A 21235-nucleotide genomic window follows, 5' to 3' on the forward strand; every position below is an offset into this window, starting at 1 on the left:
CCAAAAGCGCAGTTAACGCTCTAGCGAAAGCGCTAGTTATTTCCTCACTTGTAATCTGACCTTTACGATTAGCTATACTAATTACATTTAATTGTTTACTTTTTATGATGAATTTGCTATGATTGCCAGTTCATTTGAATGTACTGTCTTTATTTAATAAATGGTATGTGTGCTGATTCCCTTTGGTCTGAGATGATTTTTTATCCTTTATATTAACTAAACAGATACTTTACCGATTTCCCCAGGAACGTGCTTGCCACGGAACCGAAAGCAGACAGTGACGTTAACACAGTTGACTTGTTGTGTACCATCGTGGCACTGAGGTGCGGTTATGTTGATTGAAGGTGGCAGATGTATTGTGACATCCACGGTTATTACTGGTCTGGTCCTATCAAAATGCACAAACACAACAGAACATGATGTTTATAATATGATTATGACTACTAATGCTATTTAAGTGTGTATTATTATAGATAAATTGTATTATTCTGTCCCTATACTCTAAGAACAAGTACACCAGGCGTGTCTAAAAACTAGACCAGAATTGTCAGATTTCAGGATTTCACTGTTGAAGAGTACTGGCAACCTTACAATAAAAAAATGTTTAACTACAAAAAAATAAATAAACCAATAAATCACAGAATCTTTGTGTATAAGTACATGTGGGAATTACTATCTAAGCCTGACCACTGAATAAAAAAACATACGTAGTAATATAGCAGATGAGGTTGAAAGAAGACAGATATTCATCACGTTTAACCAATACAGATCCTTCTTGGTTTACAATAAAGAAGCTGACAATTGAACTTAAATTAATACAGTTAGAAAACTGACCTATATAACTCACTTAATCAAATTCCTGAATTATGTTTTTAGCCAGATATTTATTTAAATGTATTTAAGGTGTTAGCATTCACTACCTCCTTAGGCAATGAGTTCCACAATTTTATTTTTCTTACAGTGAAAAAATGTTTACATTATTAGAGATTAATTTCCTTTTATCTATCCTTATGACCTCATGTCACAAACAATTGTCTTGGAATAAACAGAGCTTTCTCCAACACTGTATGGGACTTGAATAAATTTATATAAAGTAACCATATCATCTCTCAAGCATCTCCAGTTTGGGTAACCTCTCCCCATAGTCTAAATACTTTATTCCCCTTATTAGTTTTGTGATCCTTTTCTGAACTGTACCCCAGAACTGCACTCCATACTCAAGTTTAGGTTTTACCAGGGATTTATATAGCAACATAATTATGGTTTCCTCCCTTGTATCAATGCCCATTTTAATATATGCGGGTATCTTATTAAACCTTAGTTTGTTATCTCTAAGTATGCAGAAATTATTTTCCTTCTTCCTTTTTGCTAAGTCTAGTTCCATTTAAATAATCTCTAGCCTGCATAGTTTTACTTCCAAAATGTAGAACCTTACATCTAAAAATATTAAATCTCATCTGCCATTTACCAGCCTATTCCTCCAATTTTAGCAAATCCCCTTGAAGAACAATTACATGCTGCACTGACCTGATCACCTTACACTACTTTGTATCATCTGCAAAAATAGAGATGTTGCTAATTAATCCTTTTTCCAAGTCATTAGTAAAAAAATATTAAAAAAGGACAGAATCCAGTATTGATCATTGGTGGACCCCATTATTAATTTTTCCACTCTAAGGGGCCAATTTATCACGGCCCAAATGGGGCCGTATACACCTGTTTATGCTCGAGCCTCCAGACTTGCCGGAAACAGGAGTTAAGACGCAGCAGTCTTAAGACCGCTGCTCCTTAACTCGTCCCCCTGCTCTGAGGCGGCGGACAGCAATCTGCCCGATCGCATACGATCAGGTTGATTGAAACCCCCTGCTAGCGGCCGATTGGCTGCAAATGTGCAGGGGGCGGCATTGCACAAGCATTTCTCGATCATTGCTTGTGCAATGATCACTGTCTGCATTTATCGATGTGCGGCGGACATGATTGCTACAGCGGATCATATCTTTTTGCATAAATCGGCTCCTCAGTATGATCCATTTACTACAACTTGCTGCCCCCTGTCTTTTATGCAGTTATTTATCCATGAGCTAACATTTCTGGCTATTCCAAGTCTTTTCATTTTGTACAATAATCTCTCATGTAAAACAGTATCAAAAGCCTTTACAAAATATTAGTCAATCATATCAACTGATTCACCAAAAGTTATTGTCTGCACCTGCATCCATATTAAGTCAAACCTGTCTCTGCTCCTCCTAACTCTGTCAACTGTGGAAGACCTGCACAGCGCAGACCTTCTCATTGTATAATTAGTAAGGCAACTTTAAATGTCTTTCAGTAAAGATATTTCAGAGAAATTAGGACCATAAGATATATATCAATAAAGCAGTTTTTTTCATCAGACTGAAGCATTACAACATGCTGATTAGTACTGCTTTGTTGTGCCAAGAAATTCTGAAACATGTTAGGGCCTGGTGATCAAAAACTCGCTGGCATGGAAAGAAATCACACAAAATATTTAGGGGCTTTTTCTTTTAGCATTATATTGTCATGTATGTGTCTATTCTTCACATCCAGAATTGTGCATAAAGAGGTAATCAGCTCTCAAACTAAAATTTGAGAGACCTTACAGTACTGATGATATTACTTAGATAATCTTGCCAGAGCAGAGAACTTTAGATCATCAAGTGAGAATGCTGCATGCTATTCATAGGTTGAATGATTTTAATCTTCACCTATATACAGGGGTGGAGAAATATCACTATAGTTTAATAGGTATGGGAAAAAATCTACTAGTCCAGATGGAAAATCAATTTTACTATTACACTCAATGTTAAAGATATGCAAACAAAATTAATATTTTAACTTGTCCTTCACAATTTCTTACAAATCCAGGACTAGTGGACTATTGGAAATTTCCTGTCCTGCTTATATAGGTAGAAAGAAAAGAAGACGATAATTAATTTTAAACTTTATTTTTATAATACAGAGTTCCGTGGATGAACATATGAAAATCCTGTTCTGCTTGACAGAATCCAGTATTGTTCATTGGGGACTGCTATGCAATTGGAAACACTTCTAACATTAGGGGCATGTAGCCTATTTTTGCTGTACCCTACAGTATAATCTGTATGTACAGGACAGGAGGATGCTCCCCTCTGCAAAAACTAATATATTTCATTATACAGTATAATCTTTATTTACTAAATGTGTGTGTAATCATTTAAAGTTAGAAATATTTAATAATCTGGCCAATCTAATTACTTAATGGGACAGTATACTGTAATATTGTTTTTCCCTTAATGTATTTCCAATGACTTGTTATACCAGCTGCAGAGTATAAAATGTATGAGAAATCGCATTTTCAGGTATATTTGTGTATATGAATTACCTGGTTTTGTGCTTTTAAACCACAGCCTATTACAATGGGTTGAGCTTGCAGGGAATATTAGATCTCATTATGTTACCACTTTGTGTACACACACTTGCTTCTTTATCTTATATCTGTTTGTAAACCAAAGCTCAATACTTCAAGAGAACAAAGGAAAATCAACATTTTATTACTCAAATATCCTGCACCATTTTTTATGCTGGATTTGTTTACTTATGCTTATCAATGCCCTAGACTCCAGTATAGAAAAGTAAATTTATGCTTACCTGATAATTTAATTTCTTTTACGATATGACGAGTCCATGGATTTCATCCTTACTTGTGGGATTTTAACCTCCTGCTAACAGGAAGTGGCAAAGAGCACCACAGCAGAGCTGTATATAAAGCCCCTCCCTTCCCCTCCACCCTCAGTCATTCGGCCGAAGGTATAGGAAGAGAAAAGGAAAGGCTAAAAGGTGCAGGTGTGACTGAAGTTTACAAAAAATATAAAGAAAAACTGTCTTAAAAAGAACAGGTTGGGCCGTGGACTCGTCATATCGTAAAAGAAATTAATTTATCAGGTAAGCATAAATTTACTTTTCTTTTACAAAGATATGACGAGTCCACGGATTTCATCCTTACTTGTGGGAAACCAATACCAAAGCAAAAGGACACGGATGAAAGGGAGGGACAAGACAGGAACCTAAACAGAAGGCACCACTGCTTGAAGAACCTTTCTCCCAAAAATAGCCTCAGAAGAAGCAAAAGTATCAAATTTGTAAAATTTGGAAAAAGTATGAAGGGACGACCAAGTCGCAGCCTTACAAATCTGTTCAACAGATGCATCGTTTCTAAAGGCCCATGTGGAAGCCACAGCCCTAGTAGAATGAGACGTAATTCTTTCAGGAGGCTGCTGTCCAGTAGTCTCATATGCCAGGCGGATGATACTTCTCAGCCAAAAAGAAAGAGAGGTAGCCGTAGCTTTCTGACCGTTTCGCTTTCCAGAATAAACAATGAATAATGAAGATGATTGACGGAAATCCTTAGTTGCCTGTAAGTAAAACTTTAATGCACGGACCACATCCAAATAATGCAACATACGCTCCTTCTTAGAGGAAGGGTTAGGACACAAGGAAGGAACAACAATTTCCTGATTAATATTCTTATTTGAAACAACCTTAGGAAGGAATCCAGGTTTGGTACGTAACACCACCTTATCAGAATGAAAAATGAGATAAGGGGAATCACACTGTAGCACTTAAAGCTCAGAAACTCTTTGAGCAGAAGAAATAGCAACTAAAAACAGAACTTTCCAAGATAATTTGATATCCATGGAATGCATGGGTTCAAAAGGAACCCCTTGAAGAACTCGAAGAACTAAATTCAAACTCCAGGGAGGAGTAATGGGTCTAAAGACCTGAGGAAACAGCCTGTGTGCTGAGAAACGCGTCGCTTGTTTTTATTTGTTTTATCAAGTAAAGTATCAACCTTTTATTTAAACACTTGCTATTGTGTATCATTTGGACCTAATCTGATCCCTGGGATCTCTGCTGCTCTGCCTGCTGTGAGAACCTGCCATAGTCTGTTGGGTGACTGTATTGACCCCTTCCTGCCTGATTAGCATCAATGAAGATGCTATACAAATTGTGAGTATATTTTCAAATATACACAACATCATCCTCTGGTTCAAACAGTACTAGGCCATATAGGCACTTTTGTGTTTGCTTGTATTTCCATCACAGAAACATACCACTCTGCCCTAGAGGTCGGTCTGCTGGGTGACTGTGACTAATCCCAGACTGCTCCTGCTGCACTAACTGGAGTGCTTCCTAGATTGTGAGTTAATATTGGTACCACTAGAATATATCTACCCCGCTGAACAAACAATATTGGGCCATGTGGCGCATCTGTCTCTCTTATGTTTTTTAGATTATACTCTTAGAAATTTGTTTAGACACTTGAGGTCTAAGATGGGTTCCACAAAAAAAAGGTCTTTTACACAGTGTAAGAATGCCTCTCTTTTTATCTGGTTTGCAGATAACTTTGAAAGATGGAATCTCCCTCTTGGGAGAAAGTCCTTGAATTCCAATTGATAACCGTGGGTCACTATTTCTAATGCCCAGGGGTCCTGAACATCTCTTGGCCAAGCCTGGACAAATAAAGAGAGTCTGCCCCCTACTAGATCCGGTCCCGGATCGGGGGCCGCCCCTTCATGCTGTCTTAGGAGCAGCAGCGGGCATTTTTGGATTGCTTACCCTTATTCCAGTTCTGATTGGGTCTCCAGACTGACTTAGAATGGGTAAAATTCCCTTCCTGCTTTGTGGAAGAAGAAGAAGCGGGGGGGGTCCTCCTTTAAAGTTCCGAAAGGAACGAAAATTATTCTGTTTACCCCTCATTTTAACCGACTTATCCTGAGGTAAGGCATGGCCTTTACCTCCTGTAATGTCAGAAATTATTTCCTTCAATTCTGGCCCGAAAAGGGTCTTACCCTTAAAGGGAATAGCTAAAAGTTTATGTTTTGATGACACATCAGCAGACCAAGATTTGAGCCACAATGCTCTACGTGCTAAAATAGCAAATCCTGCATTCTTTGCCGCTAATTTAGCAATTTGAAAAGCGGCATCAGTAATAAAAGAATTAGCTAGCTTGAGAGCCTTAATTCTATCTAAGATGTCATCTAATGGAGTCTCAACCTTAAGAGACTCTTCTAGAACCTCAAACCAAAAAGCTGCTGCAGTAGTTACTGGAACAATGCAAGCCGTAGGTTGTAAAAGAAATCCCTGATAAACAAATAATTTCTTTAATAGACCCTCTAATTTCTTATCCATATGGTCTTTGAAAGCACAACTATCCTCAATGGGTATAGTAGTACGCTTAGCTAGGGTAGATATAGCTCCCTCTACCTTAGGGACCATTTGCCATGAGTCCCGAATGGTATCTGATATGGGAAACATTTTCTTAGAATTAGGAGGTGGAGAAAACGGTATACCTGGTCTATCCCACTCCTTTCTTATAATTTCTGAAATTCTCTTAGGAACTGGAAAAACATCAGTGTAAGTAGGTACTTCCAGATATTTATCCACAATTTCTCTGGAGGAATCACAATAGGGTCACAATCAATCGCTAAAACCTCCCTAAGCAACAGGCGGAGGTGTTCAAGCTTAAATTTAAATAGCACCCGAATCTGTCTGAGGTAAAACATTCCCTGAATCTGAAATTTCACCCTCAGACAGTAATTCCCTGACCCCCAACTCAGAGCACTGTACATCGGAAATAGCTAATAAAGCATCAGAGGATTCAGTATTTACATTAATACCTGACCTACTGCGTTTACCCTGCAACACTGGTAATTTAGACAATACCTCTGTAAGGGTAGTTGACATAACTGCAGCTATCTGCTGCAGAGTAAAAGAATTAGACGCACTAGAAGTACTTGGCGTCGCTTGTGTGGGCATTAAAGGTTGTGACACTTGGGGAGAATTGGATGGCATATCCTGATTCTCTTCAGACTGAGAATCATCCTTAGGCACACTTTCTTGACCTAATATATGGTCTTTACAATGTAAGGCTCTTTCAGTACAAGGGTTACACAATGTTAGAGGGAGTTGCACAATAGCTTCTAAACACATAGAACAATGAGATTCCTCAATGTCAGACATGTTGAACAGACTAGTAATAACCACAAAACTCATTTAAACACTTATTTATAGCAAAAAATAAACTTTAGAAAAAACGTGTACTGCGCCTTTAAGAAAGAAAAAGTGAACATTTTTTTCAAAAATGCTCAAATAACGTTAAATTATCTCTAAATTTAACTTAAGATCGTTGGTTTATCCAAAAATTACTGCACCCAGAAGCAAGGGCAGAAATAAGGCAATTAGTCATTTTATAGACAAAAATACCCTCTGCACCTCTGTGGCGCCTACCTGCCCCCAGGGTACTTCGAAATAACTTTCCAACACTTCAGACCAGCTTGCACAGTCCTGGAGCCACCGGTGTTACTGCTTGCTGCTGCCTAGCCTAAAGGAAGTGCGCATCTGTGCGCGCGAAAATAAGCCCCGCCCCTTAAGGTCGATGCCGGAGTAGGCCCAAACACAACTGCATGGGGAAGCGGTTTCACACCTAAGTTATACAGCTAATGTCTGTCCTATAACCCCTCAAATGCACCAGTAAGCAAACATATAAATGCCAAAAATAAAAACGTTATGTATCGTTTTTCTTTGAATGCCCATAGTGTCACACAATGCCCATAAGTCAATTATTAATAAAATACAGGGACTCCAGTAAAACCCTTCATATACCGTTTACAGGGAAATAAATGCCAGCCAGTTCTGATATATCAAGTCTCCTCAGAATAAAAAGGCTGCACATACCTTAATGCTGCTTGTAGCATGAAACCGGTCTCCACACTGAAGATGTCTCATGGTTACCTTCAGAAGTCTTGTGGGAACCAGTGTGGATCTTAGTTACAACTGCTAAGATCATCAACCTCATGACAGAAATCTTCTTCCATATCCCCCTGAGGAAAATTGTACTCACCGGTACCATTTAAAATAAAAAACTTCCTGACTGAAGAAACTAAAACTAACACCTCACTTTACCATGTCTTCCTAGTATAACACAGGCAAAGAGAATGACTGAGGGTGGAGGGGAAGGGAGGGGCTATATATACAGCTCTGCTGTGGTGCTCTTTGCCACTTCCTGTTAGCAGGAGGTTAATATCCCACAAGTAAGGATGAAATCCGTGGACTCGTCATATCTTTGTAAAAGAAACTTTAGTATAGGTGAGGATACCACAGGCTAAATCAGCTATTTCAAATGCTGAAATAAGGGTAAACAAGTAACTTGTATACAATTTAATGCACTCCAGTAGGTAAAATGAATCATTGGGAACAATTTGAGCAATCTTTTGGGTAAACTGTCAATTTAACTGATAAGAAGAGCTTGGCAATAATACAGAAGGTCTGAGCATTATGCAAGATTATTAATTGTAAAACAGGTCATAGAAACCTCAGGGTGACATTCATAATCTGAGTGGTTTCATGCACTGCAAAGTTTTTTTTACAAATCACTGGAAATTTAGCAATCAGGCCTTCTAAGGATTTTAATTTAATGTCAGCTAGTCAGTATCCAAGCTTTTGTCGCATTAGGCTCATGGAATGAACAAAAAACCTTGTCAGGAAATGTCATAAAGTAAAATAATGGATAATAGCACTGCAGTGATCTTTAAAGGGATATAATATGAAACAGTCTGTTTCATTGATGGAATAAAAAAGCACTAAACATATACTTCATAGTAATTGTAGCAATATATTTTATTCATCATTTTAAAATGATTTTACTCCCCCTCCCCTCTTTTTAATGTAATTGGTCCAATACTTCTTGTCAAAGCCCCACAAGGGCGCTGTGACATAAAGTAATGGATGATTGATGTAAAAAATCTTCTAGAACATCTTTAGCTTACTTACTCTTCAGTGAATGCTGGGGAAAGATGATGCCAGTTTCTTACCCATGCTCAGAAGAGGAGAGAATGCAACTTAAGTTCTCAGCATGTCAACTCCCCTATGTCACTATAGGCAGTGGCTACACTGAAAAGTTTTAAGTGCTTATTCTGCAAGAAAACAAGTGCATTGCGGATTTTAACAACAATTGAGTTTACTTTAACATATACATACATACATACATAATCTCACAAAAGTGAGTACACCCCTCACATTTTTGTAAATATTTTATTATATATTTTCATGTGACAACACTGAAGAAATGACAGTTTACTACAATGTAAAGTAGTGAATGTACAGCCTGTATAACAGTGCAAATTTGCTGTCCCCTCCCTCAAAATAACTCAACACACAGCCATTAATGTCTAAACCGTTGGCAACAAAAGTGAGTACACCCCTAAGTGAAAATGTCCAAATTGGGCCCAAAGTGTCAATATTTTGGGTGGCCACCATTATTTAGCAGAGCTGCCTTAACTTGAGCATGGAGTTCACCAGAGCTTCACAGGTTGCCACTGGAGTCCGCTTATACTCCTCCATGATGACATCATGGAGCGCTTTCCCACCTTCCGTTTGAGGATGCCCCACAGATGCTCAATAGGGTTCAGGTCTGGAGACATGCTTGGCCAGTCCATCACCCTCAGCTTCTTCAGCAAGGCAGTGGTTGTATTGGAGGTGTGTTTGGAGTCATTATCATGTTGGAATACTGCCCTGCGGCCCAGTCTCCGAAGGGAGGGGATCATGCTCTGCTTCAGTATGTCACAGTACATGTTGGCATTCATGGTTCCCTCAATGAGCTGCAGCTCCCCAGTGCCGGCAGCATTCATGCAGGCCCAGACCATGACACTCCCACCACCATGCTTGACTGTAGGCAAGACACACTTGTCTTTGTACTCCTCACCTGGTTGCAGCCACACACACTTGACACCATCTGAACCAAATAAGTTTATCTTTTTTTCTCATTGGACCACAGGTCATAGTTCCAGTAATCCATGTTCTTAGTCTGCTTGTCTTCAGCAAACTGTTTGCAGGCTTTCTTGTGCATCATCTTTAGAAGAGGCTTCCTTCTGGGACAACAGCCATGCAGACCTATTTGATGCAGTGTGCGGCATATGGTCTGAGCGCTAACAGGCTGACCCCCCACCCCTCCAACCTCTGCAGCAATGCTGGCAACACTCATACATCTATTTCCCAAAGACAACCTCTGGATATGACACTGAGCATGTGCACTCAACTTCTTTGGTCGAGGCATGTTCTGAGTGGAAACTGTCCTGTGAAACCGCTGTATGGTCTTGCCCACCGTGCTGCAACTCGGTTTCAGAGTCTTGGCAATCTTCTTATAGCCTAGGCCATCTTTATGTAGCAGATAGACAAAAAAAACAGCAAGCCTTCCAAGCGTATAAGTTCATAGAAATTTATTTACTTCAAAGAGACATAAAACAGTAATAAAACAAAAATAACCCGTCAATCCAGGACAAAAACAAACACGGTACTACGCGTTTTGGCAACCCACTTCCTTAATCATGGACACTATTGAATGGTGAGAAAACAGATACTTAAATACACCTGGGTCCACAGGTGCATCAAAACCTGAATTAACAATTTAAAGGGGACATGTCAAAAAAATGGGTGAACAAAACTGACAATGGAACTCCTGAAAAATCTAACACTAGTAACCTTAGAGGGTAAATAAAGATGACAGTATGTTGTACATAATACCTTAAAAAAGGATGAATCATATATAATAGAATTATCCTGGCAAGTAAAAGCCTCAGTTAATATCCCCTATATAATCTTTATGTAGAGCAACAATTCTTTTTTTTCAGATGCTCAGAGAGTTATTTGCCATGAAGTGCCATGTTGAACCTCCAGTGACCAGTATGAGAGAGTGTGAGAGCGATAACACCAAATTTAACACACCTGCTCCCCATTCACACCTGAGACCTTGTAACACAAACGAGTCACATGACACCGGGGAGGGAAAATGGCTAATTCTGGTCAATTTGGACATTTCCACTTAGGGGTGTACAGGTAGCCCTCATTTTACGCCGGGGTTAGGTTCCAGGAGGAATGGTTGTAAATCGAAACCGTTGTAAATTGAAACCCAGTTTATAATGTAAGTCAATGGGAAGTGAGGGAGTTAGGTTCCAGGCCCCTCTCAAAATTGTCATAAGTGACACCTAATACATTATTTTTAAAGCTTTGAAATGAAGACTTTAAATGCTATACAGCATTATAAACCTAAAAATATAGATTGTATATCATCAAACTAAGTTTAATGAACAAAAACTTTTTGTACTTGCATTTTTCTACAATCAGTTCTCTGCATTGTTAGCATGTTAGATAATATTGGGTCTGCACCTATTCTATGCATTTCAATCTGCAGTGATTAATCAGCAGTTAGGCACCCTGAACTCAAGCAGCTTGACAGAAAGATAATAGGGAAGTGCCTGCTAAATTTTGCTCAATAGATCTGGTCTGATCTGTGTACACAGATCAATTTAAGGCAGTTAAGTTGCATAACTTTGCTACAAAACAAACAGACAGCTCCACCTACTGGCTATTTTAATTAGTGCATTGCTTTCCAAAAGCTTTTCAATAGCAGTCACATGACTGAAAAAAAAGGTTGTTATTCTGAAACGGCGCAAATTGAACCGGCGTAAACCGAGGGCCACCTGTACTCACTTTGTTGCCAACGGTTTGGACATTAATGGCTGTGTGTTGAGTTATTTTGAGGGGACAGCAAATTTACACTGTTATACAGGCTGTACACTCACTACTTTACATTGTAGCAAAGTGTCATTTCTTCAGTGTTGTCACATGAAAAGATATAATAAAATATTTACAAAAATGTTAGGGGTGTACGCACTTTTGTGAGATACTGTATATAGATAGATAGATATATGGAAATAAATAAATATATGGATATATATATATAAATATATATATATATATATATATATATATATATATATATACACACACATTTATATATTCACTTCTGTTAGCTAAGGCCTAGATTTAGAGTTTGGCGGTAGCCGTGAAAACCAGCGTTAGAGGCTCCTAACGCTGGTTTTAGGCTGCCGCCGGTATTTGGAGTCAGTCAGGAAAGGGTCTAAAGCTCACTTTCCAGCCGCGACTTTTCCATAACTCAGATCCCCTTACGTAAATTGCGTATCCTATCTTTTCAATGGGATCTTTCTAACTCCGGTATTTAGAGTCGTGTCTGAAGTGAGCGTTAGAAATCTAACGACAAAACTCCAGCCGCAGAAAAAAGTCAGAAGTTAAGAGCTTTCTGGTCTAACGCCGGTTTATAAAGCTTTTAACTACTGTGCTCTAAAGTACACTAACACCCATAAACTACCTATGTACCCCTAAACCGAGGCCCCCCCACATCGCCGCCACTCGATTAAATTTTTTTAACCCCTAATCTGCCGACCGCCACCTACGTTATACTTATGTACCCCTAATCTGCTGCCCCTAACACCGCCGACCCCTATATTATATTTATTAACCCCTAATCTGCCCACCTCAACGTCGCCTCCACCTGCCTACACTTATTAACCCCTAATCTGCCGAGTGGACCGCACCGCTACTATAATAAAGTTATTAACCCCTAATCCGCCTCACTCTCGCCTCAATAACCCTATAATAAATAGTATTAACCCCTAATCTGCCCTCCCTAACATCACCGACACCTAACTTCAATTATTAACCCCTAATCTGCCGACTGGAGCTCACCGCTATTCTAATAAATGTATTAACCCCTAAAGCTAAGTCTAACCCTAACACTCCCCTAAATTAAATATAATTTTAATCTAATGAAATTAATTAACTCTTCTTAAATAAATTATTCCTATTTAAAACTAAATACTTACCTGTAAAATAAATCCTAATATAGCTACAATATAAATTATATTTATATTATAGATATTTTAGGATTTATATTTATTTTACAGGTAACTTTGTATTTATTTTAACCAGGTACAATAGCTATTAAATAGTTAATAACTATTTAATAGCTAAAATAGTTAAAATAATTACAAATTTACCTGTAAAATAAATCCTAACCTAAGTTACAATTAAACCTAACACTACACTATCAATAAATTAATTAAATAAAATACCTATAATTATCTACAATTAAACCTAACACTACACTATCAATAAATAAATTAAATACAATTCCTACAAATAAATACAATGAAATAAACTAACTAAAGTACAAAAAATAAAAAAGAACTAAGTTACAAAAAATAAAAAAATATTTTCAAACATTAGAAAAATATTACAATTTTAAACTAATTACACCTACTCTAAGCCCCCTAATAAAATAACAAAGACCCCCAAAATAAAAAAATGCCCTACCCTATTCTAAATTACTAAAGTTCAAAGCTCTTTTACCTTACCAGCCCTGAACAGGGCCCTTTGCGGGGCATGCCCCAAGAAGTTCAGCTCTTTTGCCTGTAAAAAAAAACATACAAACCTAACACTAAGCCCCTGAAGCTCTAGTCGGCTCTAGCGGTGAGCTCTAGTCGGCAGATTAGAGGTTAATGTTTGAAGTTAGGTGTCGGCGATGTTAGGGAGGGCAGATTAGGGGTTAATACTATTTATTATAGGGTTAGTGAGGCGGATTAGGGGTTAATAACTTTATTATAATAGCGGTGCGGTCCGGTCGGCAGATTAGGGGTTAACAAGTGTAGGCAGGTGGAGGCGACGTTGTGGGGGGCAGATTAGGGGTTAATAAATATAATATAGGGGTCGGCGGTGTTAGGGGCAGCAGATTAGGGGTACATAGGGATAATGTAAGTAGCGGCGGTTTACGGAGCGGCAGATTAGGGGTTAATAATAATATGCAGGTGTCAGCGATAGCGGGGGCGACAGAATAGGGGTTAATAAGTGTAAGGTTAGGGGTGTTTAGACTCGGGGTACATGTTAGAGTGTTAGGTGCAGACGTAGGAAGTGTTTCCCCATAGCAAACAATGGGGCTGCGTTAGGAGCTGAACACGGCTTTTTTGCAGGTGTTAGGTTTTTTTTCAGCTCAAAGTGCCCCATTTTTTTCTATGGGGGAATCGTGCACGAGCACGTTTTTGAGGCTGGCCGCGTCCGTAGGCAACTCTGGTATCGAGAGTTGCAGTGGCGTTAAATATGCCTGTACGCTCCCTTTTTGGAGCCTAACGCAGCCATTCTGTGAACTCTCAATACCAGAGTTATTTTAAAGGTGCGGCCAGAAAAAAGCATGCGTAGCTAACGCACCCCTTTGGCCTCAGAACTCTAAATCTAGCCGTAAGAACAGGAAACTGAGGTTACAGTGGATCACCAAAACTGCATAGTAGAAGATAGGAAAAATTATGTCTAGTCTAGCAGATTTCTGCAGCGAAATGCAGAAGGCAAGGTAAGAATTTAGTATAAACAACATGAATACATGGATCCCTCCTGCCGTGATCCATGGATCAGATCAGTTAGTGGTGGTGTAATGGTGATAATGAAATAGTTATGTTCAAAACGTTGGATATCAGCATGTTGTTATATATCATTTAGTTGTATTATGTCACTCATAGAAAAGGTTTGTTCTTTTTATTTATTTTAATACTATCAAATATATGTGTAATGTCCCCTATGTAGATCTTAGTGCAGCAAATATATGTATGTGACTTTTACTGACATAAATTTAGATCCCTGTATTCTCACATTTTACCTCCTTAATTCCTAATCCGAATGCAAACAGGAAACTAAATAGTTTTTGTCATAAAGGGAATAAATATTCTATTTACACCTAGCTCTTAACCTGGTAATTATGTACGCTTAGTCATTATATAAAGGATTTAAATTTCATTAAAGGGCCAAAAAGGTTAGGGGTCGAGAATGTGGTTACGGTCTGAGCAAATAACTTTTCATAATGCACTGCCAAAAAATATATATATATATCTTTTTCATTAGACCGTTTAACTTTAATTCCAGCAATCCCTACACTGACTTTTATTTTATGCGTTTATTATGTTTTACTCTTTAAATCCTGCATTCCCATTATACATCAGTCCCAGCCAGAACATATACGGCTAGATTACGAGTTTGGCGTTAGCCTTAAAAAGCAGCGTTAAGGGGTCCTAATGCTGCTTTTTAACACCCGCTGGTATTACGAGTTTGGCAGGTAAAGGTGTACCGCTCACTTTTCTTCCGCTACTTTTCCATACCGCAAATCCCCTTACGTCAATTGCGTATCCTATCTTTTTAATGAGATTTGCCTAACGCCAGTATTACAAGTCTTGGAAGAAGTGAGCGGTACAGCCTCTACCTCCAAAACTCCTACCGCATATAAAAGTCAGTAGTTAAGAGTTTTATGGGCTAACGCCGGAACATAAAGCTCTTAACTAAAGTGCTAAAAAGTACACTAACACCCATAAACTACCTATTAACCCCTAAACCAAGGCCCCCCCACATCGCAAACACTATAATAAAATTATTTAACCCCTAATCTGCCGACCGGACATCGCCGACACCTACATTATACCTATGAACCCCTAATCTGCTGCCCCTAACATCGCCGACACCTACAGTATATTTATTAACCCCTAATCTGCCGCCCCAACTTCCCCGCCACCTAACTACAATTATTAACCCCTAGTCTGCCGACCGGACATCGCCGCCACTATAATAAATGTATTAACCCCTAAACCGCCGCACTCCCGCCTCGCAAACACTATAAAATTTGTTATTAACCCCTAATCTGCCGTCCCTAACATCGCCGCTACCTACCTACAATTATTAACCCCTAATCTGCTGCCCCCAACGTCACCGCTACTATATTAAATGTATTAAACCCTAAACCTAAGTCTAACCCTAACCCTTAACACCCCCTTAACTTAAATCTATTTTTAATAAATCTAAATAAAATTACTATAATTAAATAAATTATTCCTATTTAAAACTAAATACTTACCTATAAAATAAACCCTAAGATAGCTACAATATAACTATTAGTATATATATATATATATAACATTGTAGCTATTTTAGGATTTATTTTTATTTTACAGGCAAGTTTGTATTTATTTTAACTAGGCACAATAGTTATTAAATAGTTATTAACTATTTAATAACTACCTAGCTAAAATAAATACAAAAGTACCTGTAAAATAAACCCTAACCTAAGTTACAATTACACCTAACACTACTCTATAATTAAATTAATTACCTAAACTACCTATAATTCAATTCAATTAAATTAAATAAACTAAATTACGGGAAAAAAAACACTAAATTACAGAAAATAAAAAAGAAATTACAATATTTTAAACTAATTACACCTAATCTAATCTCCCTAATAAAATAAAAATAAGCCCCCCAAAATAATAAAATTGCCTACCCTACACTAAATTACAAATAGCCCTTAAAAGGGCCTTTTGCGGCGCATTGCCCCAAAGTAATCAGCTCTTTTACCAGCCCTTAAAAGGACTTTTTGCGGGGCATTGCCCCAAAGTAATCAGCTTTTTTACCTGTAAAAAAAAGAAATACAATACCCTCCCCAACATTACAACCCACCACCTACACACCCCTACTCTAAAACCCACCCGATCCCCCCTAACAAAAAACTAACACTACCCCATTGAAGATCACCTTACCTTGAGCGGTACAGCCTCTACCTCCAAAACTCCTACCGCATATAAAAGTCAGTAGTTAAGAGTTTTAAGGGCTAACGCCGGAACATAAAGCTCTTAACTAAAGTGCTAAAAAGTACACTAACACCCATAAACTACCTATTAACCCCTAAACCAAGGCCCCCCCCACATCGCAAACACTATAATAAAATTATTTAACCCCTAATCTGCCGACCGGACATCGCCGACACCTACATTATACCTATGAACCCCTAATCTGCTGCCCCTAACATCGCCGACACCTACATTATATTTATTAACCCCTAATCTGCTGCCCCCAACTTCCCCGCCACCTAACTACAATTATTAACCCCTAGTCTGCCGACCGGACATCGCCGCCACTATAATAAATGTATTAACCCCTAAACCTAATTCCCAAAAATGTTGCAGCGCAAAAATTAAACTGATATAGGGTACACTCTACCTATTAGATACCAAAATAAAATCTAACTATCCCCTGGATATTAATAAATCATACAAATGGTAAAGTGCTAGTGCTATTACTACTACTATTTTTCCTTAAAAAATATATTTCTTATCTACCTTGGTGTTGTAATGGACTCAGAAATTAGTTGTGCATATAAACCACATATAAAAATCAATTACATATAAAACTCAACTACATATAAAACACTGTTTCATAAAATATAAATATAAATACCGCAGTTCAAACTCTTGAATAGGAACAAGTACTGAAAGGGGTTAAAAAATCCAAATGAATATGGCTAGAATGTTCTTTTAGCAATTGGTTTCCAGCTGATATCTGTGATCTTTCCGTTGCTGCTTGTCTCAGGAACCTGTTTGTGTCCAGATCCTCCTTTCACACGAACTACAACAACAAAAACACAAGCGCATCCGAGATTCACTGTATCTTTCTTTATTATTGTTACAATAAAGCCATAAAAATATACACTTACAAGATAAGTGCAAGTTATATGCACATAAGATTTAAAGTTGCTTAGCGATCACAATCCAATCCAAGCCTCGGTATCCGGTCTTAGTGGTGGGGGCTGTATGTCCGTTCTCCTATGTTTGTTCCTCCGGTTTGGAAATACAGCACGTCCGGTATTATTTCACCGGTAAGGCACAGTTGTCCTTCTCCTCTCGTATCCCCAGTTTATTTTTCAGTTTGACGTGCACGATATGGCTCTGTCAACATGTTTAGGCGAAAAGCCTTTATCAAGATCTTACCTATAAAATAAACCCTAACGGCTAGATTTGGAGTTTTGTCGGTAACGACCCGAAAAACTAACGCCCGCGTTTTACTGGCCGCACCATAAAAATAACTCTGGTATCGAGAGTCCACATAAAGGCTGCGTTAGGCTCCAAAAAAGGAGCGTAGAGCATTTTTAACGCAGCTTCAACTCTCGATACCAGAGTTGCTTACGGACGCGGCCAGCCTCAAAAACGTGCTCGTGCACGATTCTCCCATAGGAAACAATGGGGCTGTTTGAGCTGAAAAAAAACCTAACACCTGCAAAAAAGCCGCGTTCAGCTCCTAACGCAGCCCCATTGTTTGCTATGCGGTAACCCTTCCTACGTCTGCACTTAACACTCTAACATGTACCCCGAGTCTAAACACCCCTAGCATTACACTTATTAACCCCTATTCTGGCGCACCCGCTATCGCTGACCCCTGCATATTATTATTAACCCCTAATCTGCCGCTCCGTAAACCGCCGCTACTTACATTATCCCTATGTACCCCTAATCTGCTGCCCTAACATCGCCGACCCCTATATTATATTTATTAACCCCTAATCTGCCCCCCACAACGTCGCCTCCACCTGCCTACACTTATTAACCCCTAATCTGCCGACCGCACCGCACCGCTATTATAATAAAGTTATTAACCCCTAATCCGCCTCACTAACCCTATAATAAATAGTATTAACCCCTAATCTGCCCTCCCTAACATCGCCGACACCTAACTTCAATTATTAACCCCTAATCTGCCGACCGGAGCTCACCGCTATTCTAATAAATGTATTAACCCCTAAAGCTAAGTCTAACCCTAACACTAACACCCCCCTAAGTTAAATATAATTTAAATCTAACGAAATTAATTAACTCTTATTAAATAAATTATTCCTATTTAAAGCTAAATACTTACCTGTAAAATAAATCCTAATATAGCTACAATATAAATTATAATTATATTATAGCTATTTTAGGATTTATATTTATTTTACAGGTAACTTTGTATTTATTTTAACCAGGTACAATAGCTATTAAATAGTTAAGAACTATTTAATAGCTAAAATAGTTAAAATAATTACAAATTTACCTGTAAAAGAAATCCTAACCTAAGTTACAAATAAACCTAACACTACACTATGAATAAATTAATTAAATAAACTACCTACAATTACCTACAATTAACCTAACACTACACTATCAATAAATTAATTAAATACAATTGCTACAAATAAATACAATTAACCCCTTAATGACCGAGGACGTGCAGGGTACGTCCTCAAAAAAAAGGCAGTTAACGCCTGAGGACGTACCCTGCACGTCCTCGGTGTGGAAAGCAGCTGGAAGCGATCCTGCTCGCTTCCAGCTGCTTTCCGGTTATTGCAGTGATGCCTCGATATCGAGGCATCCTGCAATAACCATTTGTAGCCATTCGGTGCAGAGAGAGCCACTCTGTGGCCCTCTCTGCACCGGACATTAACGGCTACGTTCGTTGGTGGGTGGGAGCCGGTGTGGGAGGTGGGTGGCGGCCATCGATGGCCTTTGTGATGCGGAGGGGGGCGGGATCGGGGGCGGGGACGACCGGGGGGACGCGCACGGACGCGCGCACGTGCACGGGGAGGCCGGGCGGGCGCGTGCACGGGGAGGGAGCGGGTGGGAACCACTACGCTACAGAAAGTTTTTTTGCTAGAAGTGGGGATCAAAGGGGTTAATATGTTTATTTTGGTGATCGGTTTGGCTGGTGGGGTATTGGACTGTGGGGGGGAAGCTACACTACAGAAACAAATAATAAAAAATAAAAAATAAACATTTTTATTTGCAAACTGGGTACTGGCAGACAGCTGCCAGTACCCAAGATGGCCCCAATAAGGCAGAGGGGGAGGGTTAGGGAGCTATTTTGGGGGGATCAGGGAGGTTGGGGGCTAAGGGGGGACCCTACATAGCAGCATATGTAAATATGCTTAAAAAAAATAAAAAAAATTTTTATACCTTTTATTTTAGTACTGGCAGACTTTCTGCCAGTACTTAAGATGGCGGGGACAATTGTGGGGTGGGGGAGGGAAGAGTGCTGTTTGGGAGGGATCAGGGGGGAGTCTGATCTCTACACTAAAGCTAAAATTAACCCTGCAAGCTCCCTACAAACTACCTAATTAACCCCTTCACTGCTGGCCATAATACACATGTGATGCGCAGCAGCATTTAGCGGCCTTATAATTACCAAAAAGCAACGCCAAAGCCATATATGTCTGCTATTTCTGAACAAAGGGGATCCCAGAGAAGCATTTAAAACCATTTGTGCCATAATTGCACAAGCTGTTTGTAAATAATTTTAGTGAAAAACCTAAAGTTTGAAAAAGTGAACAATTTTTTTTTATTTGATTGCTTTTGGCGGTGAAATGGTGGCATGAAAAATACCAAAATGGGCCTAGATCAATACTTGGGGTTGTCTACTACACTACACTAGAGCTAAAATTAACCCTAGAAGCTCCCTACATGCTCCCTAATTAACCCATTCACTGCTGGGCATAATACACGTGTGGTGCGCAGTGGCATTTAGCAGCCTTCTAATTACCAAAAATCAAAGCCAAAGCCATATATGTCTGCTATTTATGAACAAAGGGGATCCCAGAGAAGCATTTGCAACCATTTATTCCATAATTTCATGAGTTGTTTGTAAATAATTTCAGTGAGAAACCTAAAGTTTGTGAAAAAATTTGTGAAAAAGTAAAAAACATTTTTTATTTGATCGCATTCGGCGGTGAAATGGTGGCATGAAATATACCAAAATGGGCCTAGATAAATACTTTGGGATGTCTTCTAAAAAAAAATATATACATGTCAATGGATATTCAGAGATTCCTGAAAGATATTAGTGTCCCAATGTAACTAGCGCTAATTTGAAAAAAAGTGGTTTGGAAATGGCAAAGTGCTACTTGTATTTATGGCCCTATAACTTGCAAAAAAAGCAAAGAACATGTAAACATTGGGTATTTCTAAACTCAGGACAAAATTTAGAAACTATTTAGCATGGGTGTTTTTTGGTGGTTGTAGATGTGTAACAGATTTTGGGGGTCAAAGTTAGAAAAAGTGTGTTTTTTTCCATTTTTTCCTCATATTTTATAATATTTTTTATAGTAAATTATAAGATATGATGAAAATAATGGTATATTTTGAAAGTCCATTTAATGGCGAGAAAAACGGTATATAATATGTGTGGGTACAGTAAATGAGTAAGAGGAAAATTACAGCTAAACACAAACACCGCAAAAATGTAAAAATAGCCTTGGTCCCAAACGGACAGAAAATGGAAAAGTGCTGTGGTCATTAAGGGGTTAAATAAACTAGCTAAAGTACAAAAAATAAAAAAGAACTAAGTTACAAAAAATAAAAAAATATTTACAAACATAATAAAAATATTACAACAATTTTAAACTAATTACACCTACTCTAAGCCCCCTAATAAAATAACAAAGCCCCCCAAAATAAAAAAATGCCCTACCCTATTCTAAATTACTACAGTT

General features: G+C 38.5%; 1 protein-coding gene across 1 annotated transcript in view; it reads right to left on the bottom strand.

Moving 5' to 3' along the window:
• ITGA9 (integrin subunit alpha 9) overlaps positions 1 to 21235 on the bottom strand; it is an 838607-nt gene that overhangs the window by 528895 nt on the left and 288477 nt on the right. Inside the window, exon 14 of the mRNA XM_053714443.1 lies at positions 234 to 388. Coding sequence (XP_053570418.1) covers positions 234 to 388 — 155 coding nt within the window. The remainder of the gene's footprint in view (positions 1 to 233; positions 389 to 21235) is intronic.

Source organism: Bombina bombina, chromosome 5 (genome assembly GCF_027579735.1).
Source record: "Bombina bombina isolate aBomBom1 chromosome 5, aBomBom1.pri, whole genome shotgun sequence".
Classification (NCBI taxonomy): Eukaryota; Metazoa; Chordata; class Amphibia; order Anura; family Bombinatoridae; genus Bombina; species Bombina bombina.